The sequence below is a fragment of the Cetorhinus maximus genome, chromosome 29 (genome assembly GCF_964194155.1).
Source record: "Cetorhinus maximus chromosome 29, sCetMax3.hap1.1, whole genome shotgun sequence".
Lineage (NCBI taxonomy): Eukaryota > Metazoa > Chordata > Chondrichthyes > Lamniformes > Cetorhinidae > Cetorhinus > Cetorhinus maximus.
In genome coordinates, this window is record NC_135907.1 from 8668164 (window position 1) to 8684804 (window position 16641).

General features: G+C 52.8%; 1 protein-coding gene across 2 annotated transcripts; it reads right to left on the reverse strand.

Annotated features, from left to right (window-relative positions):
* Positions 1–673: 673 nt before the first annotated feature.
* f8a (coagulation factor VIII associated) lies at positions 674–15236 on the reverse strand. 2 transcript variants are annotated; one of them, XM_078532101.1, is made up of 12 exons: positions 15118–15236; positions 13260–13306; positions 10327–10399; positions 9234–9393; positions 8008–8076; positions 5693–5813; positions 5392–5484; positions 4274–4338; positions 3325–3406; positions 2474–2520; positions 1754–1809; positions 674–896 (listed from the first exon to the last, which is right to left on the reverse strand). In XM_078532101.1, the coding sequence occupies exons 1-12, from the start codon at positions 15174–15176 to the stop codon at positions 815–817; spliced, it is 954 nt and encodes a 317-aa protein (XP_078388227.1). In that variant the 5' UTR covers positions 15177–15236; the 3' UTR covers positions 674–814. The 2 variants fall into 2 exon arrangements, with proteins under 2 accessions (XP_078388227.1, XP_078388224.1); XM_078532098.1 differs by lacking the exon at positions 5392–5484 and having other exon boundaries at positions 15118–15223.
* Positions 15237–16641: the final 1405 nt, after the last annotated feature.

A 16641-nucleotide genomic window follows, 5' to 3' on the forward strand; every position in this document is an offset into this window, starting at 1 on the left:
CGTGTCTACACAGTTCAATATTAACCCTACCTACCTTTAACCCCTGCTATTTTCTTGCTATCCAGGGTTAGATACACCAGTCAGACATGATCAATCTGAAGAGATAGTTGACTCAGACATAGTCTCTTCAAAGTCACTGGCTGCAAATATCTTCACAAAGAATCAGCCCCCCTCAACCCCAAAGAGAAGCCACTCTTTTTTAAGCGCCTTATGTAACCTCGGAACAACATCCCAAAATGTTTCAAAGTCAATGAAGTGAAACGTGGTTACTGTTATAATATGGGAAATATGACAGCCAGTTTGTGCACAGCAAGCTCCCACAATCAACAAGCGGTGACAGGATTTTTTTAATGTATATATAGTGATGTTGGTTGAGGAATAAATATTGGTTGGGACACAGAACTCCTCTGCTTGTCTTCAGATAGTGCCATGGGATTGTTAATGTCCAACTGAGGGGGCAGATAGGGCCTCATCCAAAAGACACTTCCAACAATGTAGCATTCCCTCAGTATGGGACTGGGTGTCAGCACAAATGATGTGCTCGAGTCTCTGCAGTGCAATTTGAATCCACAATCTTTTGACTCAAGACAAGAGTGCTACCAAACGAGACCATGTCTCAGAATAAACAGCTGATTCAATGCAAGAACAAAAAAAACTCACACAAACCAGAAAATTCACATCACTTCCATCTTTATTAAATAAGCTCTGAAGTGTAGCTGCCTGGCAGGAGGGTCAGTGAGCACTGGACGATACAAATACAACTTGATATCTCTACAACGGTTAGTTACACAGTACTTGGTGGGATCGCTGGGTCTTAGACACCTCGGCCTGACGGTGACAGGACCTCCTGTAGTACCAGGTGCAGCAGGTGGTTCTGTTCTGGGGTCAGCAGTGGCCTATAGAGAGAGAGAGAGAGAGAGGAGAAGGTTACACAGCGAGTCCATTGCACTGCAAGCCCCTCACACACGAGCCTGAGAGTCCATTATATCACAAGCCCATCAATTACACATCGAGCCCATTGCACCATGAGCCCATCAGCGAGAAAATTCGTCACAGGCATGAATTTATTTTACATTAAATCACTGGGCTCCCTAAACCTGGGAACACGTCACCACATTAAGCACCAGGGACATTAGGGAGGAACAGGCAGTGTACAAACTCTGGAAAGGAACCCACGAGTGCTTGTTTAGACCAGCTGTGGACACTGGGGTATCATTCCTGATATAAATTAGGGACAGCAGGAGGCCCTTCAGCCCATTGAGCCTGTTCTGTCACTCAATTAGATCACGGCTGATCTGAACTCAAGTCCGTTTACCAGTCTTTGCTCCATATCCTTCAATACCCTGTCAAATCTGTCAAACTCGGTCTCAAAAACTCCAGTTCATTCATCGGCAGTTAGAGAGTTCTAGATCTCCACTCCCCTGAAGTGTGAAGAAGTGCTCTCACTTTCAGATTATTCTGGACTCTCACGGGAAAAATTAGCAGCAGCTCCTCCGATGGCTCAGTGGATTTAAGCAGTGAGCTGAGCCACTCAACTGGGACCCTGAAATCTTTGTAACTCTGGGCTAGGAGGGGAGTGGGGGTCCGAGGGGGGCAAGCTCCTGGATCACTTTCCTGGGGCCTGTGAGTGAACAAGGGCAGGATCAGGGTCGGCTGGGCTGCTGCTCACGGTCACAGAGTCCACAGAACTTTGCTCAGGCACTGCTTGTGAGGGATTGGAGGGCCAGGCGTTAGTAAACAACACGATCCTCACCAGAGCTCCACCTGGAGAACTTTTAAGGACTCGAGATCCTTTTCCTGGCAGGCCATCTGTGAAAATAATACAACCAGCAAGTCAGAGAGTGTCCAATATCTTCTTGTAAGCCCACACCCACGCCATCCCCTCCCTCGCACACACACACACCTGCCCATCCCCCTCACACATACACCCCACACCACACACACACCCCATCCCCTCCCTCGCACACACACACACCTGCCCATCCCCCTCACACATACACCCCACACCACACACCCTTCCACACTTTTCCCAGACACACTCTAGTCAGCTCCAACCCCTCCCAGCCCAAGGGGTAGTGGATGAAGCCCTTTGGCAGTCCCCGAACAACATGGTTGTACGGGTTCTGTGGGGAAAGATGAGGGCAGGGTGGGAATCGTGCTGGGAACATAGATTCCAGGGGCACCCTCCACTATCTGGTGCCTCACCCTCAAGCAGGAGGCTTCTGCAGGGGGAAGTCTACCGTGGGAGGAATCAGGTTAGAGCTCGATCCAGTCAGCCAGCGTCCGCCCAGAAGGATAGGGCAGGGTGCGGGGTCAGTGGGCCATGATGATCCCCAGACCATGGGGTTCTGATCCTCTTCTTCCCCACGATCATTAGCGACTTGCAGCATTGCGCTGCCCCAGTGGTGCAGTCCAGACAATACAACATTCAGCTCACATCGTCACCGAGCCACTGGGGACCCCCATCACTCACCACCACCGACTGCAGCAGCAGGAAGATGTTCTCAGGAAGGTAATTCACTGCGAGAAAGGAAGACATCAGTTAGAAACAATCTTCAACCATCCAACACCCCACAGGGAGGGTGGTGAGCAGGGAAGAGAGGGGGGAGATTTAGGGGGTCAGTGAGGGAAGGCGGGCAGGTCGAAGAGGAGAGGGAAGGAGGGTGGGCGGATCGAGGGGGAGGGAGGGGGAGGGTGGGCGGATCGAGGGGGAGGGAGGGGGAGGGTGGGCGGATCGAGGGGGAGGGTGGGCGGGTCAAGGAGGAGGGAGGGGGAGGGTGGGTGGGTCAAGGAGGAGGGAGGGGGAGGGTGGGCGGGTCAAGGAGGGAGGGGGAGGGTGGGCGGGTCAAGGAGGAGGGAGGGGGAGGGTGGGCGGGTCAAGGAGGGAGGGGGAGGGTGGGCGGGTCAAGGAGGAGGGAGGGGGAGGGTGGGTGGGTCAAGGAGGAGGGAGCGGGAGGGTGGGCGGGTCAAGGAGGAGGGAGCGGGAGGGTGGGCGGGTCAAGGAGGAGGGAGGGGGAGGGTGGGCGGGTCAAGGAGGAGGGAGGGGGAGGGTGGGCGGGTCAAGGAGGGAGGGGGAGGGTGGGCGGGTCAAGGGGGAGGGAGGGGGAGGGTGGGCGGGTCAAGGAGGGGAAGGGGGAGGGGGTGGATGGAGGAAGGGAGTGATGGAGGGAGAGCGGGTTGGGAGGGGTGCATGTCAGGGAGGGGAGAGTCGGGGGAGGGGGTTTGGGTGTAGCGGACAGGTTGGAGGGGGGAGGGAGGGAGGGAGGCTGGGTGCGGGTGGATCGAGGAGGGAGGGCGGAGAGAGGAAGGGGTTAGCCTCTCTACCTTGGCTGTGGCTGTCGAATGATTCCCAGTCATATTTCTCCAGTGTCTGAGCATGCTCCAGCAGCAACTTCTGTGGAGGAGGCTGTGGGAGAGAGAGAGAGGGAGGCAAAATGAAACTGCCCGGCTCAACGTTCCTGAACAGGTTGTCACCGTCTTAGAAGTTCATGAGTCACAAGGGGTGATTCAAATACATTAAAGGAGGTCAAAGGGCAGTGGGCAGGGGTCAAATGTTAGGGGGAGGGAGCGAAAGCTGATCCTGAACAGCTGAAAAACAGCCAAACTTGTGCCTCTGTAATTGTCCCTGTGGCAACAGCAAATAGTCAGTGCCTTTTGGCCCACATAGGGGCTGCCCTGGGTAACCTGTGATGGTACAAACGTTGGCGATCGCGTGGGTAAAAGTGTTAATGAAGCTATCGCTGAAAAACCCCACCAGTTCACTCATGTCCTTCAGCAAAGGAAACCTGCCATTCTTACTGTCTGGCCTATACGTGACTCCAGTCCCACACCAACATGTTGCCCTTTGAAAAGGTCCAGCAATGCACTCCATTGCATCAAACATGGCGACTATGGATGGGCAATAAATGCCAGCCTTGCCAGAGATGCCTAAATCCTAAAAACAAATTGAAAAAATGACAAGGAATGAAGTAGGGGATGTTCAGATCTACAGGGCCAGGAAGCAAAGGGTTGGGGTTTATAGGGGAACATTTACACATTACAGAGAGGAAGGGATTGAGAACTGGCACAGTCTGAGTGAATCTGGAAGGTAGAAAAGGGAGGAAGTTTGGTGATAGGATTAGGCCAACCAGGGAGGGAGTGAGGGCAACAGGGACACACGGTAAGGGTAGAGCTATAATCAGGGAGAGTTGAATCTGCTGGGCCATAGACTGGGATGCATAGGGAGGCATTCGGTGCGCACGTCAGAGTTTACTGTAGGTTTAAGGACCCTCACCTGGAGCAGCATCAGCAGCAGAACCCGGGAGACCTCACACCTAGCGATGACATCCATAAACGCACCTGAAAGAGCAAATCAGACCAAATTCTTTGTTACTCATTAGTGACTGAACCCAAAAGTGGCACTAACGCTGTGGCAAAACACTCAGAAATCAACTCAGTCTCTGCAGGAGGAGTAAAAGCTCCTACGCTTCCCTGTCCCACACTGAAGCGGCAGCCTGTTAGCGAGTTACTGGGGAGAACCCTGCTACTGAGGCAGGGGGCAGGGAAGCACCAGGAGTTACAATCCACAGGCATGTGGCCGGGTCACATTAACCTCCACACAACAGCCGCAATGGATCGTGTCACGTCTCCTTCATGAGGCATCTAGACACAGGTCAACAAGAGAGAAGCGTGGAGATTTATTTCAATTATTTTGAAAACACAGAGGTTCTTCACGACTTTGGAATATCAGAATCACTGCTGCAAACAGAAATCTGAACTTACAGATTAAAAATATGATGGTGGTGCACACATGTTCTTCCTCCATATGAATTCTCGTATCCACTTCCCTGTAATGGCAGCTACCAAAGTAAACATGTCACGCTGCAATGACAGTTCCCACCAGTGGAGGCGCTGTGTAATGAGTTAACACGCGCAGCTTCCGTTACATGTAAACATTCAAATTTAGTCAAAGAAACACAAATACGAACACAGACAATAAATTTAAAAAGGACCTGAATTCTTCATATTTATTCAGGGGATGGCAAGGTCTGCATTTATTGCCCATCCCTAATCGTCCTCGAGGAGGTGGAGGTGAACAGCCTTTTGGAACACATGGGGATGGTTTGCGAGGCCATTTCAGGGGCCAGTTGAAAGTCAACCACATTGCTGTGGGTCTGGAGTTACATGTGGGCCACAATGGGCAAGGATAGCAGATTGCCTTCCCTGAGGGGCATTAGTGAACCAGATGGGCTTTTGCAACAATCGGTGATCACCATGATTGAAACTAGCTCTTTAATCTCATTAAATTTAGCTGAATTATAATTTCCCCAGCTGCCATGATGGGGTTTGCGCCCATGTCTCCACATCATTTGCAGACATATGCTACTGGACTTGAATCACTCCCACACTCACCTACAGGGGTACAGGTACCTGGCACCTGTAATCCTTTCTCCTGAGCCAGAAGCTGCATTTCTGTGAAAACAGCCAATGCGCCGTCGTAATCACCTGCAAATCATCCAAGGAAAGCAGATAAAACCACCGCAAATCACACAGGAACATCACCCAACAAGAACATGGAGCCTGGAGACGCTGAGCGGGTGGAGGGGGTTAGGGTGGGGAGGGGGCCGGGAAAGTGGAGGGGGTCAGGGTGGAGGGGGCCGGGGAGGTGGAGGGGGCCGAGGTGGGGAGGTGGAGGGGGGGTCACTGTACTTACGGGTTATGATTTTGCAGGTTGCCACTTTGCCCAGGGACAGGAGACATTCAATGGGAACCTGAGACTGCAACTCAGCCGCTCGCTGGAAGTGCACAGAGGCTTCAGCCGGTTTATTCATTTCCTTTAGGGGTTTAAAGAAAAGATGGAAGATTGTTAAACAAAGGGGGAAATTAAATCCAGAGCCCCTGTAGGGGAGGAATGGGCAGCACCTGTGAGGGCCACACTGTCAGAGGGAAGGGGGCAGTACCGAGGGATGTGGGGTCTGCATTGCCAGACGGAGGGGAGGGGCAGTAATGAGGGGCATTTCACTGTCATACAGAGGGGAGCAGCGGCAGAATGTTAAGTCCTTGTTTTGAGTTGCCCGGTTTTAACTTTGATCAGTTTAACGAGTCCTGTATCTTCACTCAGCGTCGGGAGTTTTGTTTTAAAGCCGTTTTGCACTGGGTCTGAGGGAAAGCCGCGTGGCCTGATCAGCACCGTTTGAGAGTGGCCTCTGCCCCCCCCCCGACTCACCCTCTTTGCAACTCTAATTCGTGGCTTACCTCGTGCAAGTTGAAGCTGTTCTTCCTGTCTCTCGCCACTCATCTCCAAAGCCTTTGTATTGGGGGGGCGGGGGCTTGGCAGTACTGCGGGAGCGCTGCACTGCTGGTGGGAAGGGGATGGTACTGAGGGAGCTCCGCACTGTCGGAGTGAGGGGGGCAATAGTGAGGGAGCACCGCACTGTTGGAGTGAGGGGGGCAGTAGTGAGGGAGCACCGCACTGCCGGTGGGAGGGGGACGGTACTGAGGGAGCACCGCACTGTTGGAGTGAGGGGGACAGTAGTGAGGGAGCTCCGCAATGTTGGAGTGAGGGGGGCAGTAATGAGGGAGTGTCGCACTGTTGGAGTGAGGGGGGCAGTAGTGAGGGAGCTCCGCACTGTTGGAGTGAGGGGGGCAATAGTGAGGGAGCGCCGCACTGTTGGAGTGAGGGGGACAGTAGTGAGGGAGCTCCGCAATGTTGGAGTGAGGGGGGCAGTAATGAGGGAGTGTCGCACTGTTGGAGTGAGGGGGGCAGTAGTGAGGGAGCGCCGCACTGTTGGAGTGAGGGGGGCAGTAGTGAGGGACCACCGCACTGCCGGTGGGAGGGGGACGGTACTGAGGGAGCACCGCACTGTTGGAGTGAGGGGGACAGTAGTGAGGGAGCTCCGCAATGTTGGAGTGAGGGGGGCAGTAATGAGGGAGTGTCGCACTGTTGGAGTGAGGGGGGCAGTAGTGAGGGAGCGCCGCACTGTTGGAGTGAGGGGGGCAGTAGTGAGGGAGCACCGCACTGCCGGTGGGAGGGGGACGGTACTGAGGGAGCACCGCACTGTTGGAGTGAGGGGGACAGTAGTGAGGGAGCTCCGCAATGTTGGAGTGAGGGGGGCAGTAATGAGGGAGTGTCGCACTGTTGGAGTGAGAGGGGCAGTAGTGAGGGAGCTCCGCACTGTTGGAGTGAGGGGGGCAGTAGTGAGGGAGCTCCGCACTGTTGGAGTGAGGGGGGCAGTAGTGAGGGAGCTCCGCAATGTTGGAGTGAGGGGGGCAGTAATGAGGGAGTGTCGCACTGTTGGAGTGAGGGGGGCAGTAGTGAGGGAGCTCCGCACTGTTGGAGTGAGGGGGGCAGTAGTGAGGGAGCGCCGCACTGTTGGAGTGAGGGGGGCAGTAGTGAGGGAGCGCCGCACTGTTGGAGTGAGGGGGGCAGTAGTGAGGGAGCGCCGCACTGCCAGAGGGAGGGGGCAGTAGTGAGGGAGCACCGCACTGTTGGAGTGAGGGGGGCAGTAGTGAGGGAGCGCCGCACTGTTGGAGTGAGGGGGGCAGTAGTGAGGAAGCGCCGCACTGCCGGAGGGAGGGGACAGTAGTGAGGGAGCGCCGCACTGCCGGAGGGAGGGGACAGTAGTGAGGGAGCGCCGCACTGCCGGAGGGAGGGGACAGTAGTGAGGGAGTGCTGCACTGCCGGAGGGAGGGGACAGTAGTGAGGGAGCGCTGCACTGCCAGAGGGAGGGGACAGTAGTGAGGGAGCGCCGCACTGCCGGAGGGAGGGGGGCAGTAGTGAGGGAGCGCCGCATTGCCGGAGGGAGGGGACAGTAGTGAGGGAGCGCCGCACTGCCGGAGGGAGGGGACAGTAGTGAGGGAGTGCTGCACTGCCGGAGGGAGGGGACAGTAGTGAGGGAGCGCTGCACTGCCGGAGGGAGGGGACAGTAGTGAGGGAGCGCCGCACTGCCGGAGGGAGGGGACAGTAGTGAGGGAGCGCCGCACTGCCGGAGGGAGGGGACAGTACTGAGTTGTGAACGTAGTTTTTACCTTCAACGCATTTCCAAGTTCTAAACACAGACTTGCTGCCATGACTGGCTGGTTCAACTCAATATAAACCTGGAGAGAGAGAATGAGAGAGTAAGATAGAAAGAGAGTTGCTGTTATTGGTGATGATTTGCCTCTATTTGATGTGGTTGACGGTGAGGCCCTGTTGCTCCTTCAGGTTATGAGTTTATTGGGCGTTACTCCCGTTGTTGGGTCTTTGTCCGGCACTGGCTTGTGTCCAGTGTGGAGTCTGAGGTACTTTCCAGCTGCTCCCTTCCGTGTTAAGTCACTGGTTCCCACTGGGAGAGAGTTCCACAACAGGAAACTGTGCAAGTGGCAGTGGAGACCGAGTGAAGGGAGTGTTGGGAGAGGATAACACAGCCGGACAGGGTCTGCCCTCACCAATGGGAGTGTGATCTGCAGCAGGAGCCGTGATTACTTATAGCTCGACCCATTCCAATGTGACAGAAACTAACTGAATACTCCAAATGCTGCCTGGGTCTGGAGACCTGGACCCTATGGTTGACCTCTCAGATTGAGGTGGGCTGAATCTGTTAAGGCTCCTGGTCCTGATCACTATCTAGGTGCGACCTGCTCATTCGAGTGCAAGGCCAGAGGATTAGAATAGTCTGTGATGCCCCCACAGCTGATCATCCAGCCGACCCTCTCAGTGTGGTAACGCTGGACGAGGTGACAGGGATTCGCCGATGCTCAGGGAACTCTACCCCAGCGTGTCAACCCGTGAGAAAATCGAGGGAGAATCCTCGCAGATTGCATATTAATGAAGCAAAATTTCCCAGTTAATTCAGACACTGGGAAACTCCCACGCCCTGGATCCTACCCGCTCCCGCTCTGACAATCTGGGTGTCAGTCATGGCCTCAGACTGGTCATGGGTTCAAGTCCAGAGACCTCAGTGCACAAATCGGACTGACACTCCAGTGAAGTGTTGAGGGAGTGCCACACTGGCGGGGGAGCTGTCTTTTGGATTGGACCATAATCTGAGGCCCCACCTTCTCTCCCAGGAGAAAAGCAGGGGCGTTCGCTCCAGCCAATATTTATCCCCCAACAAACGTTCCTGAAACAGATCACCTGGTTAGTTATCTCAGTGTTGTTTGTGGGATCCTGCTGTGCACAGATTCACTGCCGCAGATGCTACATTATAACCGTGACCACACTTAAAAAAAAACTGTCCAGAGGTGCTATACAAATTCAAACCTTCCTTCCTCACCTTTATAGCAAAGCTGTAGCAGTTGGTTGCGGCCTGCAAATGTTCCTCAAAGCCTGGGCACTGGAGTTTCTGAGTCTCCTTCTCAGCCTGCAGAAAGAGTCGGGCTGCATCAGTCAGAGCCAGGGCTTCCCCGGGGGCGTTGAACAGCGTCTGCTCACACCTGAGGGCAGGGGGCAGAGACAGGATGACGATCGGTGCACAGGGATCCCAGCTTCATTGCAGGCTTTGCCCGGTCTCATTCAGCATTGTCCCCAGGATGACAATGAGGAAGCTGCATACAGCACAGGTAGAAACCTCACCAACTGTGTCCTCCAATACCACACTGCAGGGACCTGGCTCCATCAGGAGCTTCCCATAGGGAGGGGGAACCTCAACCAAAAAGGGCAGGAGCCTCTCGATGACCAATTGAGGCTCTGCTCCACTCTGTCACCCGGAACAGTGCAGGGAACCTGGTGAAACCCTTTCTGTCGCGATATCCAAGTCCCATTTACAGGCTGGACAATTTACAGGGAGATAGTTGACGTCCCAAAAGACAGCTCAGCCAGATTACAGAACTACCACTGCTGGAGGGTGAGGTCACACACTGGCAGCCGAATATGCAGCTGGGGACAGATCTACAAACCCTGCCACCTCCCCTCCACCCAGACCCTAACCCTAATTCCGCACCACCCACGCCCACCTCCAGTGTCCACACAGCTCCATTCCCCCACCCCCACAGACCCCATATGGCCCCCATCCTCTTCCCTCCACACGCCCCCAACCCCACCCCCAGACTCCACATGGCCCCATCCCTCACCCCCAGTCTCCACACATCCCTCACCCCCAGTCTCCACACATCCCTCACCCCCAGTCTCCACACATCCCTCACCCCCAGTCTCCACACATCCCTCACCCCCAGTCTCCACACATCCCTCACCCCCAGTCTCCACACATCCCTCATCCACCTCCCCCAGTCTCCACACATCCCTCATCCACCTCCCCCAGTCTCCACACATCCCTCATCCACCTCCCCCAGTCTCCACACAGCCCCCGCACCACCACAAGCAGCACTGGTGAAGAGGATGGGAGACCCTATTGAGGGGCACACCCTTACCTTGCCACGGCCAGGTTACAGAAGCCTGCGTACTGTAGGCACTCCTCCTGTTTCAGCTCCTTGGCCAGCTGCCCTGCAATGCAAGATATTGAAACTCAAACTCTTGAGTTTAGCTTGCGCGATTACTTCACAACTCTTTTAACCCGTGACGGAGAGCTGTCAGGCCAGGCTCAGGTCAGTCTCTGGAATAACTCGAAACCAAGAACAGAGAACGGGGAGGAGCGGAGATTTCTCTGGAGGATGGAGAGCGAGGGGGTGGGGTGTGGGGGTGAGCTCTTCAAAGGGAAGCCTCCATCTGGTGACCCCAGACAATTCTTAAACCCAAATACAGTGATTAGCAGTTTTTACTCAATGCTGATTGGTCCAAGGTCAGTGTTTAAGTTTCACCCTTCAGTCACTGAGAAGCCACTGGGAGGTCAGCGGAAGGCAATTGGCCCCCACACGAGCTCCACGCTGCTCACTGATGTATCTTGGTAGGAAGAAAGAGAGGGGAGGCAGCATAAACTAAATATTGCTGAAAAGGGAGCCATGTTTTCAAAGCTTTTCGTCTCGGACTTATCAGGACAAACACAAGAATGCCAAATTTCAGACAATTTATGCTACAGGAGAAAAGGGTGCGGATTGGTGGGTAAGTTGACTCTGATTGGTTGAGGCGTTGCCATGGAGGAAACAATGGGGCGCTATAGGCTCCCCAAGTTCTCGGGTAATTCAAAAATGATGCAAGGCTTGAACATATTCCTTTTGTTTGCAGAGAACTGGTCCCCTGTGTATGAATGCAAACGAGCCACATTCCGAGCTCGACTCAAACTAAAAGGCCCAATTTTAAAGGTGGCGCGGTAACAGAGGATTCAGACAACAGAAATATCTGAAGGTGACAGATAAAGTGAGAAGGCTGTTGAAGGGCTTTATAAGTGGTGGCAGAATGCAAGGAAGTTACACTAAGACTTTATAAATCACCCATTAGGCCTCAGCTAGTGCAGCGTTCACTTCTAAGCACCACATTTTAGGAAGGATGTGTAGGCCTTGGAGAGAGACTGCAACGGAGATTTACCAGGGATGAGCGATTACAGAGATGCGGAGAGACTGTAAAAACTGGGATTATTCTCCTTCAAGCAAACAAGGTGGAGAGAAGATTTGATAGAGATGTTCAGAATCGTGAACGGTTTTGATGGAGTAAGTAAGAGAACGCTTCCAAAGGCAGAAGAGTCAACAACCAGTTTGAAGGCACTTGGCAAAAGCAGCAGAGACAAACTGAATGGAAATTTCTTTTTATAAAGCAAATTGCTGGGAGTCAGAATGAAGGGGTGTTGGAAGCAGACATAATGACTTATACAAAACAAAAATAAAAATACCTGAAAACACTCAGCAGGTCTGGCAGCATCTGCGGAGAGGAACACAGTTAACGTTTCAGGTCCGCATGATGCTGCCAGACCTGCTGAGTGTTTTCAGGTATTTTTGTTTTGGATTTCCAGCATCTGCAGTTTTTTGCTTTTATCATAATGAGTTATACAACTCCTTTAACACAGGAAAACGTCCTGAGGAGCTTGATAGGAGCATTATAAAACAAAAATGTGATATCGAGCCACGTAAGCATGTATTAAGTCAGCTGATCAAAAGTTCAGTCAGAGGTGTAAGTTTTAAGGAGCGTCTTAAAGGAAGAAAGTGAGGTTTAGGGAGTGAATTCCAGAGCTTCAGGCCCAGGTAGCTGAAAGCAGAGCCACCAATAGTGGAGCGATTAAAATCGGGGATGTGCAAGAGGCCAGGATTAGATGAGTGAGGATCTCTCAGTGGGTTGTGAGACTGGAGGAGATTACAGAGATAGGAAGGGGTAAGGCCATGGAGAAATTTGGAAACCGGAATGAGGATTTTAAATTCAAGGCATTGTTTGACTGGGGGCACAAGGAGCGAATGGGGCTTAGTGCGGGTTATGGGGCATAGTGGGCAGCAGAGTTTCGGATGACCACAAGTTTACGGAGGGTATAATGTAGGAGGTTGGCCTGGCGTGCATTGGAATAGTCACGTCTAGAGGTAACAAAGTCATGGGTAAGGGTTTCAGTAGCAGATAAGTTGACTCGGGTACAATAGTAATTTTCAAAAAGGAATTAGATAAATACTTGAAGGGAAAAGAATTCGTAGGGCTTTAGAAAATGGGACTAGGTGGTGTGCTTCAGCCCATTGTGGCAGTGCTAGCTCTTTGAATGAGCTATCTAATGGGGCACAATGTGCTGAATGGCCTCCTTCTCTGCTCTATGATGTTACGGTCCCTTCCGCAGCACCTCTGCAATATCAGCAGCAACCAACAGATGGCAGCATCCTCTCAAGGCAAGGACTGGATATCAACATTTGGGAATTCGACAACACCCCAAAACAATGTTCAGATCCAAGTGTCTGCAAACAACAGCAAGAAACACTCGAGCCACACTATCAAACTATTCTAAATTGATGCTGTTTCCAAAGCCATGCGGGGCCAAGCAAAACCTAAAAGGATCTGATATTGTCTGTCCTGTCTGTACAACCATTCAGGCCCTAAAAGGCTGAATGGTATTAATGTTTGTGCCAAGAAAATCTGTACTTTAGAGGTTTTATCTGTTTAAAAATAAAATGAGTTTCACCTCTACACAGATGAAGGAGTTTTGCACAAACGTTTTAACTATTATTTAAATATTATTTATTTAAGACACTTCTTGTTGGTGAATATTCTTCATAATTCACAATTCTCCCCCAAAGATTCCCCTGGTTCCTCTCCCAATGCCCATTCTGCCTGTGCCAACCCAGGCTGCTGGTGGCTATTCCACAAACAGAGGCACCGCTCGAGGGGAGGGGCGAGGTTTCCACCTCGGGGGGGTGGAGGTACCGATCCACAGCGGGAAAGCAATCTGACTGGCCCTCCTCCACAGGGTCCCCATCAAGCAGCTCCACACGCCCCCACTTACCGAACTGCTCACTTGCTTCCGCCACATTTGGTTTACGGAGAAACCGCCTGTAAAATACAAGCAGAAGAGTCAGGAAAAGGACTTCCGCAAATCAAGTGCCACTTTCCTCAAACTGCCTCTTCCAGGCATGAGTCGGGCCATTAAGCATTTTTTTAAAATGCACTCACTGATGTCGGTTGAACATTAGCCAATGGAATAGTGCCACGGGATCTTTAACATCTACTCAAGAGGACAGACTCTTATCTGAAAGACAGCACTTCTGACTAGGCAGCACTCCAGCAGTACTGCACTGGAGTGTCAGCCTGGATATTGTTAGTATTTAAATGCTGCAGTTATTTAAAGTCTTTTTGGGCAATAAAAATATCTGATATATCCAATAATTAGCAATAACAATGTCTTTACTGTGGGGATGGTCTGGACTGGACCCAGACATGAAGCCACCCACAGTCGAACATCCTGCTTTGGCTCACAGAGGATGAATGTGCATCAGGGCCATACAAAAGCTCTCAGCCCAGCCACGAGGAGGGAAAGCACACCCATACGTTATAGGAACAGGGAGCTCCCAAGAAACCACAAGAACCACCCCCCCAAAAAACATCCAACAATCAGTCTAACCCTTCCCCGCAATCCTGAGTCCAAAACACCCACACTCCCCACCTGCCTTAGTCCAGCCCTCACCCTCCTTTTCACACTCAAAACCTTCCCCCCATCACAATGTTGCCACCCCCATCACTCCTCTCCCCACACTCCTTTAACTCCATCCCCACCCTCCCCCAGGCCTACTCTCCTCCACACCCACCCTATTCTCCTCTCTCCAATCCAACCTCTCCTCTCTCCCCGTCACTCCCCCATCTCCTCCCTCCTCCTCAACACTCAGCCCGTCTCCCCCAACCCCCTCACCCTCTCTGTCTGCCTCACCCCCTCCACTCCTTCCCACGCCACATCCACCTCTCCCCATCTGGCACCCCTCCCCCTCTCCTTCGTCCTCCCGATCCTCTCCCCCCATCTCTCTCTCTCCCGTCCCCCTATCTCTCTCTCCTCTCTCCTCCCCCCTCTCCACCCCACTCGCTCTGCACCCCCACACTCGATCCCCTCTCCCCTCCCAACTCACTCGATCCTCTCCCCTCCCATCTCACTCGATCCCCTCCCACCTCACTCGATCCCCTCCCCCTACCTTCCCCCACCCCCTCACTCAATCCCCTCCCCCCACAACTGCTCCCCTCCCCTCACTCCCACCCTCCACTCATCCCCCCCTCCCCCTCACCCACCCCCCTCCCCCTCCATCTCCCTCCTCCCTCCCTCCCCTTCCTCTCCCTCATCCCCCCCTTCCTCTCCCTCATCCCCCCTTCCTCTCCCTCATCCCCCTCTTCCTCTCCCTCATCCCCCCTTCCTCTCCCTCATCCCCCCCTTCCTCACCCTCACCCCCCCTTCCTCTCCCTCATCCCCCCTCCTCACCCTCACCCCCCCTTCCTCTCCCTCATCCCCCCCCTCCTCTCCCTCATCCCCCCCCCTTCCTCTCCCTCATCCCCCCCCCTTCCTCTCCCTCATCCCCCCCCTTCCTCTCCCTCATCCCCCCCCTTCCTCTCCCTCATCCCCCCCCCTTCCTCTCCCTCATCCCCCCCCCTTCCTCTCCCTCATCCCCCCCCCTTCCTCTCCCTCATCCCCCCCCCTTCCTCTCCCTCATCCCCCCCCTTCCTCTCCCTCATCCCCCCCCCTTCCTCTCCCTCATCCCCCCCCTTCCTCTCCCTCATCCCCCCCCCTTCCTCTCCCTCATCCCCCCCCCTTCCTCTCCCTCATCCCCCCCCCTTCCTCTCCCTCATCCCCCCCCCCTTCCTCTCCCTCACCCCACCCCCTCCACCTTTTCAGTTTGTTGGAAACCGCTCGGTATCGAAGCAGGAAGTCCCCCTCCGCCGCCATCTTACTGCGGGGCAAACAGGTCCGCTCATTATTGGGGACCGGGCGGCGAAAAGCTTCCGGTGGGAGATCCTGGCGCCGGTTGGAAGGTTCCGGGAGCCGCTGATAGTTTCACAAAATCCCTGGAAAATACATTTAGAAAAAACAATAATAAGCAATACAATAAAAATATTAGTTGCTACACGGCAACCCAGACACATCTTAGAAATCCAAGCAAAAATGCTGAAACGAGACAGTGAAAAGAGGAGTAGTGGCAGATTGTGATGTTTAACAAGTGATGAACACACCAAACTTCACCCATTGGGATAATCCTAGGGACACAGTCCAAGATAAACAGCAAAGACTGCTGGAGGATCATCAATTCAGACTACATGCTGAGGGGTACACTAAAGCTTGGGCCAACTGGCGCATGTGGGGAAAGACCACCATCAATATAAGATCAGTGCCTTACGCACAGTTAGAAACAGGAGATATAGAGCTGAATTAGAAAGAACACGGGAAATTAAGAAGCTGAAGAGTAGTGAATGGACTGTTGTGATTGTTCAAAAAGCAGGCAGGCCCATTCGGATTTTTGGGGAGCAACGAACAAGGTGATCGAGAATGACACTCCGCCCAACAGTGAAAATTTATTCCGTTTTAGCCAATGGTAAAATAGATTTGACAAATGCATGTTTGCAATTAGAATTAACTGACAAGAGCAAGGCATTGCTTAACCATTCATACACACAAAGGGCTGTGAAAGGTTACCATTTATCTGCTGCTCCTGCAGTGTTCCAAAGCGTCATGGGTCAAGTACTCGATGTGATGAAAGGAGTGCGCTGCTTGTTTGCTTACCTTCTAAATAGCAGTAAGACAGAGAAAGAGCACATTGTCAGGTTGAACAAAATCTTAGGTCGACTTCAAGAGTATGGCATCAATGCACGAGTGTTGCTTCATCACCTGGGTCACCAAATAGATGGTGAAGGTATCCACCCAGGGCAAGAGAAGATTGAGGGGAGTTTGAAAGCAAAGAGACCAGAAAACAAAGAACTTTACATCATAGGGATTGTTGCGCATTGTTCTAAGTTCGTCCCTGACTCCCCGTATCAACTGTTCGAAGATGGAATAGATTGGGAGTGGTCTGTGGGGTGTCGGAAAGCATTTGAAAAAGTGAAGAAAGTACTGACTAGTGATGCTGTTTTGACCCACTATGATCCCAATAAACAAATAGTTTTAGCGTGCGATGTCTCACCACAAGGGATTGGTGTGGTGTTATGTCACATAATAGAAGACGGTGTGGAGAAGCCTGTAGCATATGCTTCATGTACTCGAACAAAGTCAGAGAAAAATTACTGACAAGTTGAGAAAGAAGCATTAGCGATCATATCTGGTGTCACTAAGCTCCACAAGTACTTGCATGGCAGGAAGATCACTTTGTTAACTGACCACCAAGCTCTTAACGATCATATTTAGTTCAAAAAAGGGAGTA

Coding starts and splice junctions, on each gene's coding strand:
- f8a (XM_078532101.1), bottom strand. CDS start 15,176: ATGGCGGCGGAGGGGGACTTCCTGCTTCGATACCGAGCGGTTTCCAAC. Junction 9,394..10,326: donor TGTAACCTGGCCGTGGCAAG/GTAAGGGTGTGC, acceptor CCCTGCCCTCAG/GTGTGAGCAGACGCTGTTCA. Junction 5,814..8,007: donor AACTTGGAAATGCGTTGAAG/GTAAAAACTACG, acceptor AAACCCCTAAAG/GAAATGAATAAACCGGCTGA.